Consider the following 25,179-nt stretch of genomic DNA (forward strand, 5'->3'; position numbering starts at 1 on the left):
GTGCCCCAAGTTCATACTATGCCCCACAGTAGTGCCCCAAGTTCATACTATGCCTCACAGTAGTGCCCCAAGTTCATATTATGCCACACAGTAGTGCCCCAATTTTACATTATAGTCCACAGTAGTGCCCCAATTTTACATTATAGTCCACAGTAGTGCCCAAAGTTCATATTATGCCACACTAGTGTTCCCAGTTCCCATTATATCACACAGTAGTGCTCCTAATTCATACTATTCCCCACAGTAGTGCCCCCCCAATTCATATTGGGCTCCACAGTAGTTCCACAAGTTCATATGATGCTCCACTAGTGTCCCCAGTTCCCATTATATCACACAGTAGTGCCCCTAATTCACATTATGCAAATACACACACACACTTTATCATTAAACACATAAGTAGCTCTGTTTTCTTATGTGATTCACATCTGGAGTCAGCGCACAGACCCTTAGACAGAGCTGTCAGAGCAGTCTTCTGTTCCACAGCGCCATTTCTTGAAGCAACTGTGGTGCGCATGTGTTACATACTGTCACAGGTAGAGAGGAGCGGGCACAGAACAGATCTGTATGATCTCTGACCACCGCTGCATGCAGGCTGTTACAGTTACGGGCCAGGGGGGAAGAGGTGTTTATGGGCAACACCAACTTGCACTCACACTTTGCACAAACCCCAACGACACTCCCACTTTGCTCAGACACACTTCGCATATCCACTTACTAAAGTGGGCACAGAAAAACATAGGGCCTGATTCATCACGGCACTTATATGCCGATTTTGAGAGCATTTAAAGCAAAATCACTATGCGTATGCTCAGAACAGGGAGTTGCTGCCCTGAATGCAGCCCTGTCCGCTGCGTCTTCAAACGCAAAGTACACTTACTACAGCCAACGATTTCGGGGAGTGAATTGGGCGGCGAAGGGGCATTTTGTCCTAGTGAATATATAGTATTGGCATGCCAAACTCAAGCGCACACAGCCACGTCCAATTCAAGCTTGGCCATCTGAAAGTTACTTGTTTTTCTGCCGTATCTCTTGCTCCAACTAAAGGGCTAATCTAAGTTCTGATCATTAGTGATAACAGTCTTGTATGCATGCTGTAACATGTGTTTGCAATCACAAGCAACTGCTAAAATGTATTTTATGCTCAGTAGACATTAACAACATTCTAATAAATGTATTTCAGGGTATAAAAAACAAAACACTTTTTTTGTTTATTTAACTGTTTTATCAATAATGTTAATAACAGGTGACTTTAATACAGTATCTTCTTTTTCCCTGTGTGTTATTTGGTTAATTTATAATCCACATAAGTATTGGACATATCCTGCAGTGTCTTGTGTAATAGAGCTCAGCGATTTGAAAAGCACACGTATGTTGAGATCCATGCCTTGATGAATTTGGGAGTACGCAAAGCCTAAATACATGCGTATAATACTAAACGCGGGTAGCGCTCAGAATTAGATGCTCAGGCTCGGTTTTCTGAAAACCGAGCCCACTCGAACTTAGGGAATCCGAGTAGACTCGCGAGCCGGCTTGTTACTTTTGTATGTCCTCGGATCTGAATCGAGGCAAAACTTTATTGTCGCATTGTCGGATCTTGCGGGTTTTGGATTCCATAAGTACCTCCCTCCCCAGGAGATCCAGCACCATTGCTCACACAGGAACAGGGGTAGCAGTGTTCTTGTCACTCTCCAGTCTCTAGTGACATTGCTCAGTGTCATTGCTCACACAGAAACAGGGGTAGCAGTGTTCTTGTCACTCTCCAGTCTCTAGTGAATACTGCCCTTCAAGGAAGACTGATTGAGCACAGCGATAAGGTGTTTAGCAGAAACGTTGTGTATCGAGAGGTTTTAGAACAGTAAGACGATGGAGATTAAGGGTGTGGTGATGAAGATGAAGGATGAGGTGATGGAGAAGAATGATAAGGTGGTGACATGTGGACAAAACCACGTTAAAAAAGGGCGCTTACGTCGGGAAGTAACGCTCTTCCCCTGAGGAGGCCTGGCCTAGCCCCAAATGCATGACAAGAACCTTTTTAACACCTTAAGTAGCTTGATTTGACTAGAATGCATGAGTATCATGCACGGGTTAACTTGTCTGTACATATATATATATATATATATATATATATATATATATATATATATATATATATATATTTGTAAAATTGTAAGTGAAACAAAGGACAAAGCTACATAAGAAACGTGTCCATATGTGTGTGTCTCTCTCTCTCTCTCTCTCTCTCTCTCTCTCTGTATATATGTGTATATATATATATATATATATATATATATATATATATATATATATATATTATTATTATTATTATCGTTTATTTGTTAGGCGCCACAAGGTATCCGCAGCGCCGTACATGGTACAAACAGTAGACTATACAGGGTAGAACAATACAGAACAATAAACACAAAGTACCAGAACTTCAGAAACTCCCTGCAGGCAAATACTGTAAAGACGGAGCGGAAGAACAGGTGTGGAGACAGGAGGGGAGAGGGGCCCTGCTCATACGAGCTTACATCCTAAGGGAGGGTAGACAAAATCAGGCACAAGAGGGAGCCAGTGAAGCAAAGGGGAGAGTAAAAAGGAGCCAGGGGAGAAACAGAAGGGTGAGAGGTTAAGTGGATGGTTGGTAGGCCTTAAGGAACAGGTGAGTTTTAAGAGCCCGCTTGAAGGAGCACAGATTGGGTGAGAGACGGATGGAGCGAGGGAGGTCGTTCCAGTGAAGGGGGGCAGCTCAGGAGAAGTCTTGTACTCTAGAGTGGGAAGAGGTAATTAGAGTGGAGGAGAGGCGGCGATCATTGGCTGAGCGCAGGGAGCGGGCGGGAGTGTGAATGGAGAGGAGGTTAGAGATATAAGGGGCAGTAGACTGGGAGAGAGCCTTGTAAGTGGTGGTGAGGAGTTTGAAAAGGATTCTGTAGGGGAAGGGGAGCCAGTGTAGGGGGAGGCAGAGGAGGAGCGGCGTGAGAGTAAGATGAGTCTCGCAGCCGCATTGAGTATAGAGCGGAGGGGGGCGAGGTGGGAGCAGGGGAGGCCAGTAAGAAGGAGGTTGCAGTAGTCGAGGCGGGAGATGATGAGAGCATGGATGACAGTTTTGGTGGCATCTTGAGAGAGGAAAGGACGGATGCGGGCAATGTTACGGAGTTGGAAGCGACAGGCTTGGGCAAGGGATTGAATGTGGGTGGCAAAAGAGAGAGAGGAGTCAAGAGTGACTCCTAGGCAGCGGAGTTGGGTGACAGAGGAGATAGTGGAGTTGTTAACAATTATAGAGAGGTCATGGTGGAAAGGGAGTCTGGGTGGGGGAAAGACAATGAGTTCAGTTTTGGAGATGTTAATTTTAAGAAAGCGTGAAGACATCCAGGAGGAGATGGCTGAGAGGCAGTCAGTTACACGAGAGAGGAGGGAGGAGGAAAGATCAGGAGAAGAGATGTAGAGTTGAATATCATCAGCATATAGGTGATACTGAAGACCGAACGAAGAGATGAGAGCTCCAAGGGAGGAAGTATAGAGCGAAAAGAGTAAAGGGCCAAGAACAGAGCCCTGAGGGACTCCAACAGGGAGAGGGGAGGGGGTGGAGGAAGAACTAGACGTGGATACAGAGAAGGAGCGGTTAGCAAGGTATGAGGTGAACCAGGCATGAACAGGGCCAGAGAGGCCGAGAGAGAGAAGAGTATGCAGCAGGAGGGGGTGGTCCACGGTGTCGAAGGCCGCGGAGAGGTCGAGGAGGATAAGTATGGAGTAGTGACCCTTGGATTTGGCTGATAGGAGATCATTAGTAACTTTAGCCAGGGCTGTTTCGGTGGAGTGGAGGGGGCGGTAGCCGGATTGGAGAGGGTCAAGGAGGGAGTTGTCAGAGAGGTGTCTGGTCAGGCGGCTGCAGACAATCCGCTCAAGTAATTTGGAGGCATAAGGGAGAAGAGAGATAGGGCGGTAGTTAGCAAGAGAGGTGGGGTCAAGATTGGGTTTCTTGAGGATAGGGGAGATAAGAGCGTGTTTGAATGAGGATGGGACAACGCCTGAGGAGAGTGATAGGTTGAAGAGGTGAGCGAGGTAAGAGCAGGCAGTAGGAGAGAGAGAGCGAAGGAGGTGGGAGGGGATGGGATCAAGAGGACAGGTAGAGGGTTATATATATATATATATATATATATATATATATAAATATATATAAATATAAAACATATAGACATATAGACAAAGCTATATAATTGTAAGTGGAACAAAGTTACATGAGGGTTGTATGTGTATGTGTATGTGTATGTGTATATATATATATATATATATATATATATATATATGTAGACATTGACTCCACCTGAGTAAGTTGGTGATGATGACTATTTTGAGGTGCTTGTATCTGAAGTTATGTGCAACTCAAAATGCATTGCAGCCTACACTGGCCTGTGTTTACACTAACCCTTACTATCACATATGTTTGTGAGCTCCAGGAAACAATGACAACAATGACAATCAAATATTCCTATATTTTGCTGTAGGTGTCAGAATTCCCAGAAGATGTGGAAATCCGAGCTCTTATTGAGGGGCAGTTTATGGCTAAGAGGATTTACGCAGAACGTCTTGGGTATAAAATAAGTAAGTTGGGGTGGAAGTTTCAAATATTTCTATTCCAGTTATTGAGCTGCCTTCTGCTGGTTTTTGATGTGTCATAAAATATTGATATATAAAACTGCATTTCTGCATTACTACAAATTAGTGTTAAACACGGAGTTAGCATGTGACCTGTCAGCAGTTTGTGTGTTTTATTTCTCTAGATACACTGATAGGAAGGTGTGTTTAATCTTTTGCTGTTGCTTCACCCACGCTTTTCCAGCTTGTTACATCCGCTTGTTATCGACTTCTTCATTACAGTTTAATTGTGCTTTCCTACTTTTTTCCTTAATCTCTTTGTCCAGTGTTCAATAGATTCATTTGTATTTTAAAAGATCAGCTACCTATTGATCACCTTGTTAAGGTGGGAAAGTGAAGTGGTTTAATCATTGCCAAGGTAAGCTGTGGTTGGCTTTATTATTAAGTCATAAATAAATGTGCGTAAGATGTATTATTTTTAAAGCACTAACTGAAAGTAGAGATGTAAAATGGGGAAAACACATTATGGGTTATGTACTAGTTACAAAATGTGTGGACCAGTATTTCTTTATAGGTGCAAATGTGCATGCTTGTCTGTTTTGTGTATTTCAAGGTGCATGCTCCTTAGAACTAACCTCAGAAAATCATTCTGTGTATAGCTTTGGGGGTTCTTGTATCAACCTGAAAATGCGTATGGTGCAAAGAGGGAAACCTCACTTCAAAGTCCAGTGTACTAACACTTAGGGCTAGATTTACTAAGCTGCGGGTTTAAAAAAGAGGAGATGTTGCCTATAGCAACCAATCAGATTCTAGCTTTCATTTATTTAGTACCTTCTACAAAATGATTGCTAGAATCTGATTGGTTGCTATAGGCAACATCCCCAATTTTTCAAACCCGCAGCTTAGTAAATCTAGCCCTTAATACTTAAACTTTTCAGTTTTTCTTCTTCAATTCTGCTCGGTTTAGCTTCATTTATGTATTCATATTTTTTACTGGTTGCACTTTGTGTTTGAAAGTTTTTTTTATATTGATGGACAATACTCACCAGGTGCTGGAAAAATAAAAACCTTTTGCGGAGAGATAAAGGCTATGTGCTCTCCTATACAGGAGGGGACAGCCATGTAAATGCACCCTACTCCACCACTTTATTTTATTTAATAAATAAACAAAATTGGATTATTGCATGTTAGTGCAAGGTATGCATTCTTATCCAAATAATTCATACTCAGCAAGGATTACCCATGATCATTCCAGACTTTTGCACTCCTGCAAACACTGCAGTCTTAGGGCCTGAGTTATTAAGGCAAAAAATTAGTAAATGTTCTCTTGGACAAACCATGTTACAATGCAAGGGGTGCAAATTAGTTTATTATTTTGCACATAAGTTAAATACTGGCTGTTTTTTCATCTAGCACACAAATACTTAATAGCTTTATTACTACACTGAAATTTAAAGTTGATCTAGGACATGCCCAACCCCAACTATAAATGTGTTCCCACATTTTAAATTGACCTCCCCTCCAATACAACATGGTTTTGCCCAGGTGCAAATGTTACTCCTTTTTTATGCTTTGCTCTCCTTAATGACTCAGGCCCTTAAACTGCAAATATAGTGTATAAATGTAGGTGCACAATATCTATAAAGAGCATTTACCCTTCGCTTGTATTTATCAGGTCATCTATTTTAATCTAAATGTCTGTGAAGCACCAATTTCAATCAGAGTGAGGCAGAGAATAAGGGGGCTCTGCTTGTGAAAACTTGTGGAGTGGAGATTGGGACTGTAGCTGGTAAATCAGGAATGGGTAGGATAGACTGTAACGAAAAGGTAATTTTGAAAGAGCACTTCGTTGAGCTTGGGGGAGAGTCTAGATAGGCTGGGTAGGGGAGCAGCATGGGATAAGTATTGAAGGCAGGAGTGAAAGCTGGTTATTAGAGAGGATGCAAGGTGCAGATCATAGGCAGATCGAAGAGGGTGAGAGGGAGAATATCTCATGAAGAGGCCAGAGATGTTTAAGGGGTAGGTGTTGGTGAGGCTTTGAAGCTGATGGTGAATAGTTTGAATTGGATTCTGGAGGTTACAGTAGGAATTTTGCAGTAGTCAATGTTGGCCATACTAGGAAACAGAAAAAGGGCTTTGATAACGTCCAGAATGAGAAAGGGACCTATTCTGGCTCTGTTTTGAAGGAGGAGGCAACATGACTGCGTAAGGGACTGTGTCAGACGCCATCCCTGCACTTCTGCTGGGTGTCGGAAATAGGCGTCCCACATCTCTGTCCGGCCGTATCCCATTGCCTAGCAATGGGATGCGTCCCATTTCCTGCTACTTATTGGAGGCTCTGGGACCATCAGCGTGCCAGAGTATCAGGTCTTCTCATGCTCCAGCGCTCTAGGTTCTGCTCCTGTTTACTAATTGAACTTGGATATTCCCTTGGGCTCCATTTATCTCTCCTGAAATCTGACTCCTGGCTTCCTGACTACTCTATTGGTTTAACCCTTGGTACCTCACTTCCCAGACTGTACGACTATACCTGTTCACCCACTTCTTTGTTGGTAGCTGGCTTGGAGAACCGCAACCTGCACGTCTCTTGCAGCAAAACCCTTACCTCCTTCCAAGGTTCCCTGGCAGAGACCAAAGACGTGTTAGACTCTGCGCTTCCAAGTTCAGCTATGTCAATACCAACATGTAGCAATCAATCAAACCCAGTCCGTGATTGGATGTGTGGATTGAAGATGTGAAGAGAGTTGAGGATAACCGCAAGGCAGTGGGCTTGAGGAACTGGGTAGAGTGTGTTGTTGTCAATGGTGAGGGAGACGAGTCTTTGGGAAGAGAGAAGATAAAGAGCTCTCTTTTGGACATTTTGAATTTTATGTAGCATTGTGACGTCCAAGTGGAGAGGACAAGAGGCAGTTGGACACACTGATTATAATAGAAGGAGAGAGGTCAGGAGTAGATTTGTCTGTCGTCAGCATAGATTTGGTAGTGGAGCGGAGGAGCATATTAAATCACCAAGAGAAGGGTTGCAAAGAGAGAAAAGCAATGGCCAAGGGATATAACTGTCACAAAATTCGCCTTTCCTCGCTCCAGCGCCGTCCCCGTCTTCTCTATCGGAGCAGCGCTACCGGGTATTGGTGGTCACATGACCGCAACCCTGGACGGGAATTTGAAACTACTACAGTATTTTAACCTCGCTCTGACACTTGTTTAGTGTCAGAGCAACTTGTTGGTATCCTGACTCTTGTTCCAGGACAGTTTTCTTGTGCTTCCCTGCATTCTGATTTTCTCCTGTGCACTAGTTCTGTTTGGTTGACCTTTCCTGCTCACCTGCATTTGTGTGCTGACCCCGGCGTGTTAACTTCCCGCTGCCTCAGTGTTTATCTGCCTACTAATGTTACCAGACCCGTCTTGTCCTGACCCTGATACCGCCTGCTGATTCTGCACTTCGCCTCCAGATTGTGTTACCAGACCCAGCTTGGCCTGACCATGATACTTCCCGCTGATTCTGCACTTTGCCGCCAGATTGTGTTACCAGACCCAGCTGTTTATTTGTACCGCAGCCAACTTGTACCTGGACCCGGCTGTCTGACTACTCTTACCTCTATCATATCCCGCATACCAGTGCCCTCATCATCCACAGTGCTACATCTTGAGGCAGGTCAGTGGACTGCGACCTACCAGCTCTTGACAGCTAAGCCCATCCCGCCTTGTGGCAGTTCTTGGTGAACTCTGGATAGTGCATTAGGCTCCGCACCTCTGGTCGGCAAGCGCCAAGCTAGATTGGCACTAGGATCCCATTTTATCCATTACAATGGCAAAGCCTGTATATTACTAAATTATATATATTCACAAAATAACTGAAGTGTTTCTACTACCAATCCAAGATGTTGGTTGTGTCTTGTACTGACAAATGAGATTGGCTTAGGAAATATTTTTTTACAGAACTACACTGAAAAATTGTAGTAAGATTATAGCCTGGTTTTATGTTAAAATGTAAATGTTTTGCAATTAGCTGTGCTTTAAGACTGCAAAACTTTCCTGGAGTGAAGCCAAACAACTGTTATCCGGGCCGGTACACAGTACTGTAGCTCAGGAAAAGGAGTAAATTAGTTTTCATCTTCTGTATGAACACCATGGCAATCTTGCTATTGCTAACCAATATCTCCTATGATGCTCCTTGAGCCGCAGTGAGATAAAGTTTAGCAACAGCTTAAGGCAACTCATTTATAAAGCCCAAAGTTATCTGCAGGTTTTAAAATTTTGTATCCAGTTCCTCACAAGTAAAGCAAAATTGAACAGGGAGCTCTGTGTGACAATCTGAAACCTATATGAACTTCTTTGTTTTTGAAAATACTCAATATATAAGGGAAGAGCAAAGAGCAAAGCAAGTTGACATTTGTAATAAATGACATTTGTCATGCTTCTAAAATGGAGGAACAATGAGGTAACTTGAAAGCCTGACAAAACAACAAGCATAAATTGATGCATTTTTCGTTAAGAAAATCAACAGCAGAAATATACTGATACTGAAAATTGTTCTTGAAGTACATTTTATTCAGACACTGTTAACACTCTAACACATAGTTGCCAACTCCCGGAAACTTGTGAGAGGGGGCGTGACTGGAGGGCGGGAGGGGGCGGGACGAGGCCAATCGCATCATTTTGGCCCCGCCCCCGCGAAACCGTAATTTACGACGTGGGGGCGGGGCCAAAATGACGCGATTGGCCTCGTCCCGCCCCCTCCCGCCCTCCAAAATGGCGTGATTCACCGAGAATCGCGTCAAATGACGCGACTCTCGGTGAAATCCGGGATGCGGGAGAAATGCCATCTCCCCCGGGAGCCCGGGAGACTGACCCGAATTTCGGGAGTCTCCCGGACTTTCCGGGTGAGTTGGCAAGTATGCTCTAACAGTGAAAAAAATATATCCAAATCACATGCACCGTGTACTTTTACTCAGAACAAAGTCCTTAATGCCATTGATTTATTGTATTTTTATTGGAATTTGTGAAGTAATTCCTGTAAGTGTTTCACTCCTGAGAGTTGTCACTTCAGTCTTTCTACACCCACATCAACATGGTGTCAGAAGAATGTAATAATGGACAGACATATATTTAATACCACAAACCAAAAAGTGTGATGAAATCGTGCAATCATTTGTGTCAACATTTAAGCTAGCAAAAAAATTAGATTTTGCTGCCTTCACTAATGAACTAATCAGAGACAGAATTGTTTGTGGTAGTTTAGAAACTGCCATTCACATCTGCATGCTTAATGAACAGTCTGAAAGAAATACAAGGGAATTAAGGACGGAGGCCAAAGTATGTAGTATACAGTGCACAAAACCTGCAATGTCAAAACTGTGATGGGTACCACCTACCAGAGCAGCAAAAATGCCCGGCCTTTAATAAACATTGTAAGGCAGTCACATAGAATCAATAATATGGAGGCCGAGTCTGTATCGGAACCTGCCACAGCAATATATTGTGAGAGTGTAGATGTAACGGTTCGGAGACTTAATAGAAATCCAGTGGCGGCAAGGAAGGCAAGTGCTTGCTAAATTAGAACCCATGACTAGGCTCAGTATAATTACCTCAATAGAGGAAGCAACACAGTGGGTCTCGGCCATTATAGCTGCAGTAAAGAAATACGGGCCAGTCAGACTATGCATAGACCTCATGCATCTAAACAAAGCACTGCTGAGGCCTCAACAACCTCTGAGAACGGTCAAGCAAGTTATTGCTGACATGCCTGAGGCAAAAATGTTTAGCACCCTGGATGCTAAATGCAGATTTTGGCAGATACCTCTGGACAAAGAGTCGTCCAGGCTCGCCATGTTTATGACAGCCACTGGACGATATGCTTTTCTGCGTATGCCTTATTTCCTGACTATCGGTAATGAAGTTTTCCAATGATGAATGAAACAGCTGTTTGCAGGATACCTGTGTGAAATCATTGACGATGACATCCTCATCTGGGGTAGCAACATGCAAGTACACAATGAGTGCCTCCATCAGTTGTTGGAAAGGATCCGTGCCATAAACTGAAAGCTCAACCCAGATGAATGCAAGTTCCAGCTGTCAGAAGTTTTTCATATGTGGGTCACCTCCTCAGACCTTAATCCCATTGAGAACCTGTGGCCAATCCTCAAGAGTCGGGTGGACAGACAAAAACCCACAAATTCTGACAAACTCCAACCATTGATTAGGCAAGAATGGGCGGCCATCAGTCAGTATGTGGCCCAGTTGATTGACAGCATGCCAGGGCGAAATGCAGAGGTGTTCAAAAAGAAGGGTCAACATTGCAAATATTGATTCTCTGCATAAACTTAATGTAGTTGTCAATAAAAGCCTTTGACACTTATGAAATGCTTATAATTTTAATTCAGTAAACCATAGCAACATCTGACAAAAAGGTTTAAAAACACTGAAGCAGTAAACTTAGTGAAAACCAATACTTGTGTCATTCTCAAAACTTTTGGCCATGACTGTAGTGCTATGTTAGTGTCCTGGATGTGTATGAGAGAGGCAGCAACAGCAAAACACTGATATCAGCAGTTACTAATATGATATCACAACATGACCTCACTCATGTTCTCCATTCCATAAAGGAGAAGTGCACAAGTCAAATCTGTAGGGATGCGTGATGTGTTTAAATTCCTCTATCACTGCTGCTTCCCATCATGCACAAGACATTACGTGTGTGCTTTTGTCATATCATTCACAAAAGTTCTCTTCCTGCATCCGATTTCAATCACCTCTTTCTCCTGCCATTAATACACCGTCACTGTCCACTTTCCATATCTTTGAAGACTGATAATTGTTTAGAAATCAAGCAGGGGATTCCAATCATTTAAATAAACAATACAATGCTGTTACAATGACGTTTATATATTGAATTGGTACCAGTAGCCAGCCCAAGACTAGTATTTCAGCTATGAAGCTATGAGGCTGCCAACAGCCAGAAAGGAACTCCTGAAAGTGTCATCAGCCGGGATGCAGGTGAGAGCGGTTGGCGGGGAGCCGCCACTCGCAACACTATCCCTTCCTTGAGTGGTAAAGGAACCCCGACATCCTGGGGAACTGCTTGAAGAACTTCTTGATAAGTTTGTCAACGTGTACGGGCTTTAGTGGAACCCAGGATCATTCATCTGGTCCATAATTCTTCCACTGTACCAGGAAATGGATTTGTCCTTGAACTCTCTTGGAATAAAGATTTTTTTCTTTCACATATTCCCGACGTTCATCCACGTTGACAGAGTGAGGTCTCTGTGGTTGATGGCACCTAAATTTGCCATAAAACAGGTTTGAGAAGACAGCAGTGAAGCGTGTTTGGAATCTTCAGAGAACGAGGAAACTTTATCCTGATGGCCACAGGATTATCTTATTTGGTGATTGAGAAGGGTCCCATAAACTTAGGTCAGAGTATTTTACAGTGTTGTCTAAGCTTAATGCTGCAGGTAGAGAGACAGACTTTCTGACCCACTTTAACAAAAACAAACTCAAGATCAGAAGGGTTGAGAGAGGACAAGGAGTTGGACCGAGGGTGAAAACCCAGATATAGTACAGTAGAACGTAAAGGTGCGAGTGGAAGAATGACACAAGTTGTTATATGCAAGCCTCGCCCATGGTAGTAAAGCTAACCAATTATCGGGAAATTCAAAATTGTACAACCATAGGAATTGTTCCAGGGATTGATTATCCCTTTCAGGTTGTACACTGGATTGGGGATGATACGCTGATGAAAGACTGATGTTAATCCCAAGGAGTGCACAAAAAGATTTCCCAAATTGGCCAACAAATTGAGATCCATAATCAGAGAAAATATCTGAAGGAAGGCCGTGGAGCTGGAAGATGTGTTGAACAAAGAGTGATGCTAGACTCCATGCACTAGGAAGTCTAGTTAAAAGAATAAAATTAGACATTTTATTAAATTGATATACAACAACCCATATAGTATTGTGCCATGCATAGCATGGGAGATCCATCGTAAAATCCATGTACAGGTGTGTCCAGGGTCTCGTAGAGATAGACAACAAGCTAGCCCACAGGGCAATTTCTGTGGACTTTTTTTGCACAACTTTCACAGGATAGAACAAAGTCTCTGACATCTGAAGACAGCCCTGGTAGTCGATGCAAGGGTGTAATCCGCCGTCCTTCTTTGACACAAAGAAACAACAAGCCCCTATGGGAAACTTTGAAGGCCTAGTAAAACCCTACTGTAGTTTCTCATCCACGTAATCCTACATTACCTTAGTTTCAGGTCTGGAGTGAATCCTACCTCTCTTTGGGAAACCTGGATCCTGGAATTAATTTGATGGCACAGCCACAAGCACGATGTGGAGGCAGAGAGTCTGCTGTCCTCTTTGAGAATACAACTTGGAACTCCCGGTAGGAGCTGGAAATAGACAGAAGAGCAGGTAGTACTCCAGCACGTGATTTCCCCTTTCTTCCAGTCGATATAGGGATTGTGGCTCTGAAGCCATTGATGCCCCAGAATCAAAGGAATGGAAGGTCACAAGATCCAGTAGAATGAGAGGACATCTAAATGAAGGGTATCCACACAAAGCTTCACAGGCGGAGTCTTGGGAAGGATCCTGTCCACAACCAGAGGGTCACTGTCCAGACTGCAGACGGTAATGCTTGATTCCAGAATAATCAGAGGAATACCAAGAGTCTGAGTGAACTTTACATTAAAGAAAGTTATGGCTGCACCGCTGTCCAGAAAAGCTAAAACAGAGGTGGAATAGGTTCCATAAGTGAGTTGAGCAGGAAACAGGACTGAATTTTTTGAAGAGATTATTTGAAGCCCAGTCGCACCTCTTCTTCTATAACTAGGCCTGATCTTTTCCCGCCTTGTTAGAGCAAGAGTGAAGTAGATTATCTTTGTTGTCACAGTACAGGCAGAGGCCCAAGGAATGTCACCTAGACCTTTCCTCTAGGGAGAGGCGACAAGCTCCTAACTGCATGGGTTTAGAGAAATGCGGAGGTGCAGGATAAGAGACCAGAGGAGAGCAGGTAGAGAGGGATGTGTCCTTTTCGGCCTTCCTTTCTTTAATGCTACAGTCGTTCTTGATTACCAACTGCATCATTCTCTCCAAAGTAGTTGGTGACGCATATTGCACTAAGGAGTCCTTAATTGGCTCAGAGAGGTCGAGACAAAATTGACTCCGGAGGGCTGGATCATTCCACAGAGTATTGGTGGCCAACGCCTAAACTTGGCACAATACTCCTCGGCAGTTCGCCGACCCTATATAAGTGCCCTTAGGTGGGATTTAGCTGAGGATACCCAGTCAGGTCATCATAGAGGAGGCCAAAGGCACTGAGAAAGGCATCCACAGACTGCAGAAAAGAACTGGTTGGTGCAAGACTGAAAGCCCACGACTGTGGGTCCCCTTGGAGAAGGGAGATAACGATGCCGACCATTTGTTGTTCAGAGCCCGAGGAGCGGAGTGTAAGATGAAAATAAAGCAGCTTTCCTTAAAATTCTGGTACATATTTCTGTCCCTGGAGAATTGGTCCGGTCAATTCAACTTAAGCTCAACCGCAGGTGCCCAGATGGCTTGAGGTTTGAGGTTTCCTCCTGGTCAGACTATTGGAACAAAATGTCCTGAACCACTTGGGAAATGGTCTGGATCTGGCCAACTAGGACCTGAGCAGAGCTGAGATTAGTTTGACTGGGGTCCATCAGACATAATCCTCCAATTCCATTAAGGCCGGTTATAATGTTATGAGCCATGGCTGTTTGATAATCTTTTAGAACCAAACTGGTAGAGCTCTTCACCTAAATCAGCCGTCATTCCCGTAGAACTAGTACATTTGGAGTACATTTAGAGGTGCTTCGATGCCCCATGACCTAGTTCTATAGGAGTAGAAGCTTATCAGAACAAACCGTAACACCAGGTAGATATTAACCAAAATACTGGAGGCGGATACCAGAGACAGTCCAAGGGTCATGGGTAATCCAAGAACAGGCCGAGATCAAAAGAGTTCAAGCAGAGTCTAGAGTCAAGCCAACGGGTCACAGGGAATCAATCCAAGTTAGCAAAGGAAACATAGGAACAGGGGAGCTGGTCAGCAATGTGTTCAGACGCAGGAACGCTATAACTGGCAGGGAGGCTAAGCCCTCTCTGCCTTAATAATTACACTGTCCAATAGGGGTCATGTACCTAATAGGCCCCAGAAGTTTGCTTAATTAATTTCACCTATTTGTGCACACGCCTGGCTACCCCAGATGCCGGGACACTGCTCTGAGCGTAATAGCGTCCCAACCGTTTCCCCTCGTGAGATCATGTGTCTGAATAGTTTATTTTGATGCTGAGTTGCTGAGGGAACAATATTTTATTGCTAACAGGAGAATAATTATTTATGATGGGGACAACACTTATTATTTCATGTACACCATTTATATTGCACACGTGTGGCACTACAAGTACCAGCATGTACATGTGTGCAACTTGTAGTGCAATATAATAAGTGTTGTTTCCATCATTAATAATTATTGCCCCGTTAGCAATCAAATATTATTGTCCCTTAATACAATTATATGTTGATATTGCCCTCATAGTATAATACAATAAAATCCCCCCCCCCTTATATAATGAACAATAAAAATTGCCCCATAAGTTAATTATAAATTATTTTTGTTCCCATAAACATTAAGCAATGATTGCCACAATGATTCGTAACTCAATGGTGCCTCCTTTTGTGTTATGAATGACAAGATTGCTCTAGCAGCATGTTTGCGCTAACTAGCCTAGTAGAAGATATTTAAATAAGCTGTCTTTTTTCTAATAGTTTTGTGGCACTTTAGGTGTTTTTAAACCACCACACATCACTGGCAGTTTTACATTGAACACTCAAACCGCCCTATAGTAAATACAGCGGTTTGGAGCACTAAACTGTCTCGAATTTATGGCGATGTGTGGTGCTTTGTAACCGCTGCAGAAAGCGACAATTGATATATTTAGTTCTTCGTCTAACTCTTTCTTGGAACTTGGGGCAGAATCAGGTGGGATCGCAGAAAAGGAGACAAAGGAAACCCTAGACGAGCAGGAACCCTTTATTTAAAACAAAGGTCATCCATATTTATCACATGAACTTACAAGCACTGACACAGATTACTGCTCTTGGGTAACAAGATGCCACACTTGTTTGTCAGAACAAATAATAGTAGCACAATGAACTATAACAATTAATATGATACAAATAAACAATTGAAGCCAACAAATATAACATTAATATAATAAAATGTTACATTTATTCCATTTCCACTAAGATATTTATGTTATCGGTGACCAGCATTGGCTGGTACATGATTTTCAAACCTTTATAGAGGGACACTGGTAATCTTTACGTCCAAGTAGAGACTTCTGATGAGAATTTCAAACGATTGCAGGACTCAGAATATGAATATACTGCCTGTAGATAAAGATGTATGTAACCAGGACTGGCATATCTTACATATTTATCTGTATGTATAGTACAAGGAGAGAATGTATTGTATGAGACCTCTGTAGCAGTACATACAGCATGTCAGCTAGGCTCCTTCATCTTAGATGGATTTAAGAAAACAATATTCTCTTTTCTTTCCTTGAAATGTTTAAACAGTGGTGTCACTGCCAATTGCCTTCAGTGTGTAGTCAGCAAACGATCAAATATTTAAACAGTGTTAATTCTCACCAAGATGTGGAGACGTTTTCTTTACTTGTCAGCCGCAGCTGCACAGAAACATTATGACTTCTTGTAGCAACTGTCTTATACGAGACGTTAGACACAAATCTGGCAGCGTGGGTATCACAACCACCATCCAGCACAACAATGCATTCTTTTAGAGTAAGTCATGCCTGGATATTCTTGTGTTTAAAGGAGTTTTCCAAATGTGGTCTGCTGCAGAGTTGCTTTGACTCTTGGCTATAAAATGTTATACATAAGGAATTTTTCAGGGTTCATGTTTCTTCACCCTCTCCTGCCACTTATAAGTGATTTTAACATCACAACATTTAGAATCACGAAATTGGGACAAAATAAGCCCTTCACCTGTTCTTGGCCAAACTCCAGCCACAAGCAGACAATTTTGTAAAGTGCCACCCATCATTAAGCTCCACTCCTTTTATGGTCTGCGAATTGGGATGTCCCGTATAAATCGGAAGAGTTTAGAGGTATGTATAGTGCTTGACTATGATAGAAAATTATAATATAGCTTATATCATTATATGCTATCACAGAATAGCACATTATAGTCATGTAAGCTATTGGCATACCTCCCAACTGTCCCAATTTGCAGACCTTGCGTTGCTTATATGGAGGAGGCTGGGGCGTCAAAAAAAAAGTGGGTGGTTGCGTGGATTGGAGGTGTGACTTGCATTGGTCACAAACGGCTTATTTTGTCATGATTTTGCCTAAATAAGTATTGTGAGGTATGTAGTTGTCAGCAGAGAGAAGACAGAAAGCAGGCACTCCATCAAAGTATGTACCAGTAAGTCATCAGGACTCAACGCACAATCGCACTATTATGAAAAGAATAAGGGTAGGTTTGTGAAAGAGGAAAATTATACCCACAAAACAGTAGGCCCCACCCACTTTTACTGCGACCTATGCACTGCCTTTAAAAAATCAGGATAGTGGGTATGTGCGTTAAATGTCTTTTTTTTAACTTTAACAATTTCTTGTCTAAACAAAACCCCATTTACTACTTTAAAAATAATGTTATCATGTTTGCTCAGACATCACAAAGGAACAATTTGGGAAACTAATTGTGAGCTAAAGCAAAATAAATAAAAGATCATTATTTCTGGAATTACACTGCACTTTTTATATTGCTATCCATCTGTACATTCATTTTGAACTTATTTCTTGATAAATCAACATTTTCCAAGAGTAAGTGACCTCAGGTAAAATGATTATGCTTGTTAAACAGAATAATATCAGAAAGAGCATTTTCTTCTTACACTTTTGTAAGCCGACTTAATAGCACTACTATGTGATGTACTTGCCTAATGCTTCCAAACAGACCATAGATTATCTGAAGAATGTCCCTTCTGCCTACTAAATAATATAGTGTTATATGTATACATAGGTTTTGGTTGGAATTATCTCAGCTAGAAAATACAGTTTGTGAGTAATTCTTAATAATTAGCAAAGATTACTGTTTTTAAAAGCAGCAGTGGATTTTGAAAATGTATTAGTTACTTTAATAGAGATGTCAAGAACTTTATTCATTAAATAGATTTTTTTCTTAACTGGAAAGAATGCACAGTATGGAATTGGCATTAAACTTCGTTTTGAAAAAAAAAAAATACTTTCAAGTTCAAAAGTTTTTTTTTTTTAGTTATCATGAAAAGAGGAAATATAGTGGTTTGTTAGTATTAAACCTTATAATGGCCTTAACCTTTTCCAGGAAATGTACAAAAGAAGAGATGCTAAATACAGCTCTTTTGTTCATCCAGCATTGTGTAAACAAACTTATACATTTCTATTGGTGTAAATGGACCTATTTATAGGTACCATATAATGGTTTTTGCAACTTCACCTTCTTTTGTATGATTCCTGATCCAGTTGGAAATGTGCTTGGTGGAAACAATGAAAAGGTTAGATATTTATTTGGCATATGCAATTGTTAGAGTTAATTAAGCCATCTACTTAAAGAGATGCAAATGGTGGGAACTGACCCCTTGATGTCAATTTCCCTCCTTTCATTTGTGGTGGCTTAGTGAGGGCAGAACAAATTGCAATTATATCACATCTGGGTTGATTCGTGACTTAACATGAGAAATAAAACATTGCATTAGATCTCTTAGTAATCCACAGCTCCAGCGGTACATACAATATCCTTGTCTATACATTTTTAATCACTTGTTTGTGAATGGTACTTGAACTGGCTCTTTATATGTAGGAAGCCCGATTAAAGCAATATTCAAAGGACAACATGAAGGACACACACACTGGATCACCAGTTTCAAGAGAAAAGTGAAATGTACTGTGAAAGAGGATCCATTGCAAACATATTTTAATATATAATATTATCATCAAAAATTTATAACACTCATTGAAGCAAACTTATTCTTGAAAGAATCCTAGATCTGATAAAGGGGTATCCTATGTTACAGCACTTATGATGACATGAACATTATATATATATATATATATATATATATATATAGAGTTCTGTTCCTGCTGATTAAAATGAAGATACCATAACTACTTGTAGATCCATCCTCTACAAGGTATTACCATTACTTGGAAGGCAAGCAGGGCCGGTGCTGGGGTGCTCGGTGCCCTAGGCACAATTTCAAAATCCCCCCCCCCCCCTCAGCACACTGCCCCCCCCCTGGGTCTCAATGCCCCCCGCCCTCCCTGGGTCTAGATGTCCCACTCCCCTCTCTTTCCTTACCTTAAAGGTGACTCCATAAAGATGCTCCTCTCTGCTAGTCCCGTCCCTCACTGACACTGTCGGGCGATGATGATGATGTTATGCCCGACAGTCAGTGAGGGGAGGGGAGGAGAGGAGATGGAGGGACGGTACGCCCCATCAGCTGTTGGAGGGGAGAGTGGCGGTCGCGATCCATGGCCCCTCCCCCTTCCTGTGGATCTATCTGAAGTTGTGCGGCGGCCGTGGAAGGTATGCTCAGCAGTCGCCGCACAGTATGAAAGTACAATAGTAACTGCATTTTACTTCTGTGGTGCCCTCCAGAGCCCGGCGCCCTAGGCAACTGCCTAACGTTACTAAAATAAACAATTAGCTGAGCGCTCATTGACTAAGATGTTATATCTATTAATGTAGGATAATGTCCATGCAACCATGAATTATAAATGACACAATTTAATGACATAAACAATATACAAAAGTTGTCAGAATTCCCAAAAAAGGTTAAAAACACAATCAAAGCACACATTAACAGCAACCGTTAGGTCTAATATGGGGATTTGTGGAGTTACATGAAGGACATTAAAAAAGATAAAAACAGTACATTTCAAAGATAAACAATATGTTGTGTCCGTAAAAACAGATGGAGAGAGCCTCCAGAATGTCTCATGGAAGAGACTAATTAAGCATACCAATAATTAGTCCAAAATGGGTCAATAAAAAACTATGCAGACCGGCCCGTTATTTTCCAAGTGCAGGGCAAGGGTCTAGAGTATGTCCTCCTCAGTGAGTGTCCAAAAGATATATAATGTAAAAATATAAAACGATGATCCGTATTGTGGAAATCAGAGAGAGTATACTTGCTGTTTAGTCTCTTTTAGGTCTAGCCGCGCGGCGGGGAGGATAATCAACCTCCTCGTGATATATGTTGCAGGGGTGCAGACTAAACGTCTGTTTAGAATGCCATGGTAGGTGTCGCTAGTAATGACGTCGAAAAGGGGGGCGTGTCCCAACGCGTTTCGTCCTGTCCGGACTTTCTCAAGGGTTTGGTGTATGATAGTGGTGAGCTGGTTTATAAAGAATATGAATGGAAGTGATTGGTTGTCCGGAATGTCAAGCGCACTAATGATGTGATGATTTCAACTGGAGGCTCATATTGTAAATACAAAGGTTTGCGGACAACACGCATGGGTCTGATCTAGTAGAAACCACATATTATTAAAACAAAAAATATAGCTCGCACATTAAAACATCCTATTTAAGGTGGTATATACATGTATATATAAATGGAATAGTGGAAGGATTCCTATGAATGGATCCACGTTTAATACAATGGATATAACATGATAATGATACATACAATAAGAATAAGTCTGCAGATGCATATATTTAATATTAGGGAGGAAGTCATATAATCACACCTAATTGACATGCAAGTTAAAAAATATATAGATGACATGATGTGTAGTGTATCTCATGATTTTACATTGAATAGATAAACAACACTGCAGTCAATCCAAAAAATGGACTGCATACCTTTATATAAATAAAAATAAAATTAAAAGGGATATTGATAAATCAGAAGTAACCAGCTGGATTTATGAATCATAGCCAACTGTATGGAAAGAATAATGACAGTTAGGTAAAAATTATATAATAATAAATAAATAAATAATAAATAACCAACTAATTGGAGGATTTTATATTAATATTTAGGCAATACAGATGTGACAGATTGGTATCGGTATGTTGATTTCCTTGGTTGGTCGCACAGGGGCAGAACACACATCCCAGTTAGGGATACAAGACCTACAGTACCAGGTATTCGCAGGTAGTCCCCTATCCTGCTACTTACCTGGCCCTCTCTGCTTCGCTTCCAAGGTCGAATGAGGTTGGGCATAGCCAGAGAGGTATGACTGTAGGTACACCATACTCACCTTCTAGGGTTGTCTGTCCGTGGCGCCAACCAATCCAGCGGAATATGTAAACATGGCCATACTCCAAGCATGTCTATTGCGCTATATAGATAAGTCAAACTCCATGTTTAGGCCCATTGGTGCTAAAGTTTTAAGATGATATATGGCCCTGGTTTCCTCTTTATTAAGTTGTTGTATATGATTGCCCCCCCTCCAATTATTCTTGACTTTTTTGATCCCTATGAATTCTATTCCATCATGAGAGCAGTGGTGTATGTCTTTAAAGTGTTTAGAAACGTGATGGTTTTCAAAACCGATATTGATATTTCTGAGATGTTCCCTTATTCGTTCCTTCAGCATTCTGATGGTTCTACCCACGTACTGTTTACCACATTTACAATGTAATAGGTAAACCACATTTTTAGTGGTGCAAGTGATAAATTCATGAATTTTAAATGTATTCCCATTGACTGTAGATCGATATTCAGTAATCGGTTTTGTGCTCCTACATTTAAGCTTGGTGCAATTAGCACATTGTCCGCAGTAATAGAATCCCTTTTTCTTATTTTGTAACCAATTGTTAGTTCCCACAGAATTAGTCAATGGGATATAGCTGGATGTCAAAGTACGTTTGAAGTCAGGGGCTTTTTTAAAAACGATCTGAGGTTTATCATCAAGTGTGGACCCAAGTATATCATCCTGCTGGAGAATATACCAGTGTTTTTGGATTATACGTTTCAATCTATTAGAATCCTGTGAGTAATTAGAAACAAAATATACTCTATCTTTATGTGTGTTAGATGATCCTGATACTCCTATGTCTAAATTATTCTTCTTATATTTAAGAAGCTGGTCCCTACTGGTGTTCTTGAGTTTGTCAAAGGCCTGATCTACAGAAATAGGATCATATTTTTTCTCTAAAAACTGTTGTTGTATTTCCTGACCTTGGACAATGTAATCCTCTATTGTTGTACAGTTGCGTCTTACGCGAGTAAATTGACTTAGTGGAATACTGCGTAACCAGTTGGGATGGTGGTTGCTATCTGATAGGATAAAACTGTTTACGTCAACCGTCTTGCGGTATGTTTTAGTCATGATTTTACTATCTTTGATAAAGATCTCTAGGTCTAGGAAATGTATGGATAATTGGCTGTGTTGTGCTGTAAATACCAGTCCATACTCATTATTGTTGATATATGTAAGAAATTGAAGTAGAGTGGACTCTGGGCCTTCCCAAATAATCAAAATGTCATCAATATATCGTTTCCAGAGTACCAGGTTCGCATTCCAGTCATGCAGGGACCAGATGAATTTATTTTCCCAGTAACTCATATATAAATTTGCATAACTGGGTGCGAACCTGGTACCCATAGCTGTTCCCTGTTTCTGTAAGTAAAATCCGCCCTCATACCAAAAATAATTATGGGTTAAGATGAACTTACAGAAACAGGGAACAGCTATGGGTACCAGGTTCGCACCCAGTTATGCAAATTTATATATGAGTTACTGGGAAAATAAATTCATCTGGTCCCTGCATGACTGGAATGCGAACCTGGTACTCTGGAAACGATATATTGATGACATTTTGATTATTTGGGAAGGCCCAGAGTCCACTCTACTTCAATTTCTTACATATATCAACAATAATGAGTATGGACTGGTATTTACAGCACAACACAGCCAATTATCCATACATTTCCTAGACCTAGAGATCTTTATCAAAGATAGTAAAATCATGACTAAAACATACCGCAAGACGGTTGACGTAAACAGTTTTATCCTATCAGATAGCAACCACCATCCCAACTGGTTACGCAGTATTCCACTAAGTCAATTTACTCGCGTAAGACGCAACTGTACAACAATAGAGGATTACATTGTCCAAGGTCAGGAAATACAACAACAGTTTTTAGAGAAAAAATATGATCCTATTTCTGTAGATCAGGCCTTTGACAAACTCAAGAACACCAGTAGGGACCAGCTTCTTAAATATAAGAAGAATAATTTAGACATAGGAGTATCAGGATCATCTAACACACATAAAGATAGAGTATATTTTGTTTCTAATTACTCACAGGATTCTAATAGATTGAAACGTATAATCCAAAAACACTGGTATATTCTCCAGCAGGATGATATACTTGGGTCCACACTTGATGATAAACCTCAGATCGTTTTTAAAAAAGCCCCTGACTTCAAACGTACTTTGACATCCAGCTATATCCCATTGACTAATTCTGTGGGAACTAACAATTGGTTACAAAATAAGAAAAAGGGATTCTATTACTGCGGACAATGTGCTAATTGCACCAAGCTTAAATGTAGGAGCACAAAACCGATTACTGAATATCGATCTACAGTCAATGGGAATACATTTAAAATTCATGAATTTATCACTTGCACCACTAAAAATGTGGTTTACCTATTACATTGTAAATGTGGTAAACAGTACGTGGGTAGAACCATCAGAATGCTGAAGGAACGAATAAGGGAACATCTCAGAAATATCAACATCGGTTTTGAAAACCATCACGTTTCTAAACACTTTAAAGACATACACCACTGCTCTCATGATGGAATAGAATTCATAGGGATCAAAAAAGTCAAGAATAATTGGAGGGGGGGCAATCATATACAACAACTTAATAAAGAGGAAACCAGGGCCATATATCATCTTAAAACTTTAGCACCAATGGGCCTAAACATGGAGTTTGACTTATCTATATAGCGCAATAGACATGCTTGGAGTATGGCCATGTTTACATATTCCGCTGGATTGGTTGGCGCCACGGACAGACAACCCTAGAAGGTGAGTATGGTGTACCTACAGTCATACCTCTCTGGCTATGCCCAACCTCATTCGACCTTGGAAGCGAAGCAGAGAGGGCCAGGTAAGTAGCAGGATAGGGGACTACCTGCGAATACCTGGTACTGTAGGTCTTGTATCCCTAACTGGGATGTGTGTTCTGCCCCTGTGCGACCAACCAAGGAAATCAACATACCGATACCAATCTGTCACATCTGTATTGCCTAAATATTAATATAAAATCCTCCAATTAGTTGGTTATTTATTATTTATTTATTTATTATTATATAATTTTTACCTAACTGTCATTATTCTTTCCATACAGTTGGCTATGATTCATAAATCCAGCTGGTTACTTCTGATTTATCAATATCCCTTTTAATTTTATTTTTATTTATATAAAGGTATGCAGTCCATTTTTTGGATTGACTGCAGTGTTGTTTATCTATTCAATGTAAAATCATGAGATACACTACACATCATGTCATCTATATATTTTTTAACTTGCATGTCAATTAGGTGTGATTATATGACTTCCTCCCTAATATTAAATATATGCATCTGCAGACTTATTCTTATTGTATGTATCATTATCATGTTATATCCATTGTATTAAACGTGGATCCATTCATAGGAATCCTTCCACTATTCCATTTATATATACATGTATATACCACCTTAAATAGGATGTTTTAATGTGCGAGCTATATTTTTTGTTTTAATAATATGTGGTTTCTACTAGATCAGACCCATGCGTGTTGTCCGCAAACCTTTGTATTTACAATATGAGCCTCCAGTTGAAATCATCACATCATTAGTGCGCTTGACATTCCGGACAACCAATCACTTCCATTCATATTCTTTATAAACCAGCTCACCACTATCATACACCAAACCCTTGAGAAAGTCCGGACAGGACGAAACGCGTTGGGACACGCCCCCCTTTTCGACGTCATTACTAGCGACACCTACCATGGCATTCTAAACAGACGTTTAGTCTGCACCCCTGCAACATATATCACGAGGAGGTTGATTATCCTCCCCGCCGCGCGGCTAGACCTAAAAGAGACTAAACAGCAAGTATACTCTCTCTGATTTCCACAATACGGATCATCGTTTTATATTTTTACATTATATATCTTTTGGACACTCACTGAGGAGGACATACTCTAGACCCTTGCCCTGCACTTGGAAAATAACGGGCCGGTCTGCATAGTTTTTTATTGACCCATTTTGGACTAATTATTGGTATGCTTAATTAGTCTCTTCCATGAGACATTCTGGAGGCTCTCTCCATCTGTTTTTACGGACACAACATATTGTTTATCTTTGAAATGTACTGTTTTTATCTTTTTTAATGTCCTTCATGTAACTCCACAAATCCCCATATTAGACCTAACGGTTGCTGTTAATGTGTGCTTTGATTGTGTTTTTAACCTTTTTTGGGAATTCTGACAACTTTTGTATATTGTTTATGTCATTAAATTGTGTCATTTATAATTCAT

General features: G+C 41.1%; 1 protein-coding gene and 2 pseudogenes across 3 annotated transcripts in view; 2 read left to right on the plus strand and 1 right to left on the minus strand.

Moving 5' to 3' along the window:
* XYLB (xylulokinase) overlaps positions 1-25,179 on the plus strand; it is a 147,213-nt gene that overhangs the window by 52,239 nt on the left and 69,795 nt on the right. For all 3 annotated transcript variants that reach the window (XM_075212160.1, XM_075212161.1, XM_075212159.1), the window contains one exon: positions 4,503-4,599. In XM_075212160.1, coding sequence (XP_075068261.1) covers positions 4,503-4,599 — 97 coding nt within the window. The remainder of the gene's footprint in view (positions 1-4,502; positions 4,600-25,179) is intronic.
* On the minus strand, positions 20,759-20,876 carry LOC142159592 (5S ribosomal RNA; annotated as a pseudogene).
* LOC142159593 (5S ribosomal RNA) lies at positions 23,691-23,808 on the plus strand (annotated as a pseudogene).

This window comes from Mixophyes fleayi, chromosome 5 (assembly GCF_038048845.1).
Source record: "Mixophyes fleayi isolate aMixFle1 chromosome 5, aMixFle1.hap1, whole genome shotgun sequence".
NCBI classification, from domain to species: domain Eukaryota; kingdom Metazoa; phylum Chordata; class Amphibia; order Anura; family Limnodynastidae; genus Mixophyes; species Mixophyes fleayi.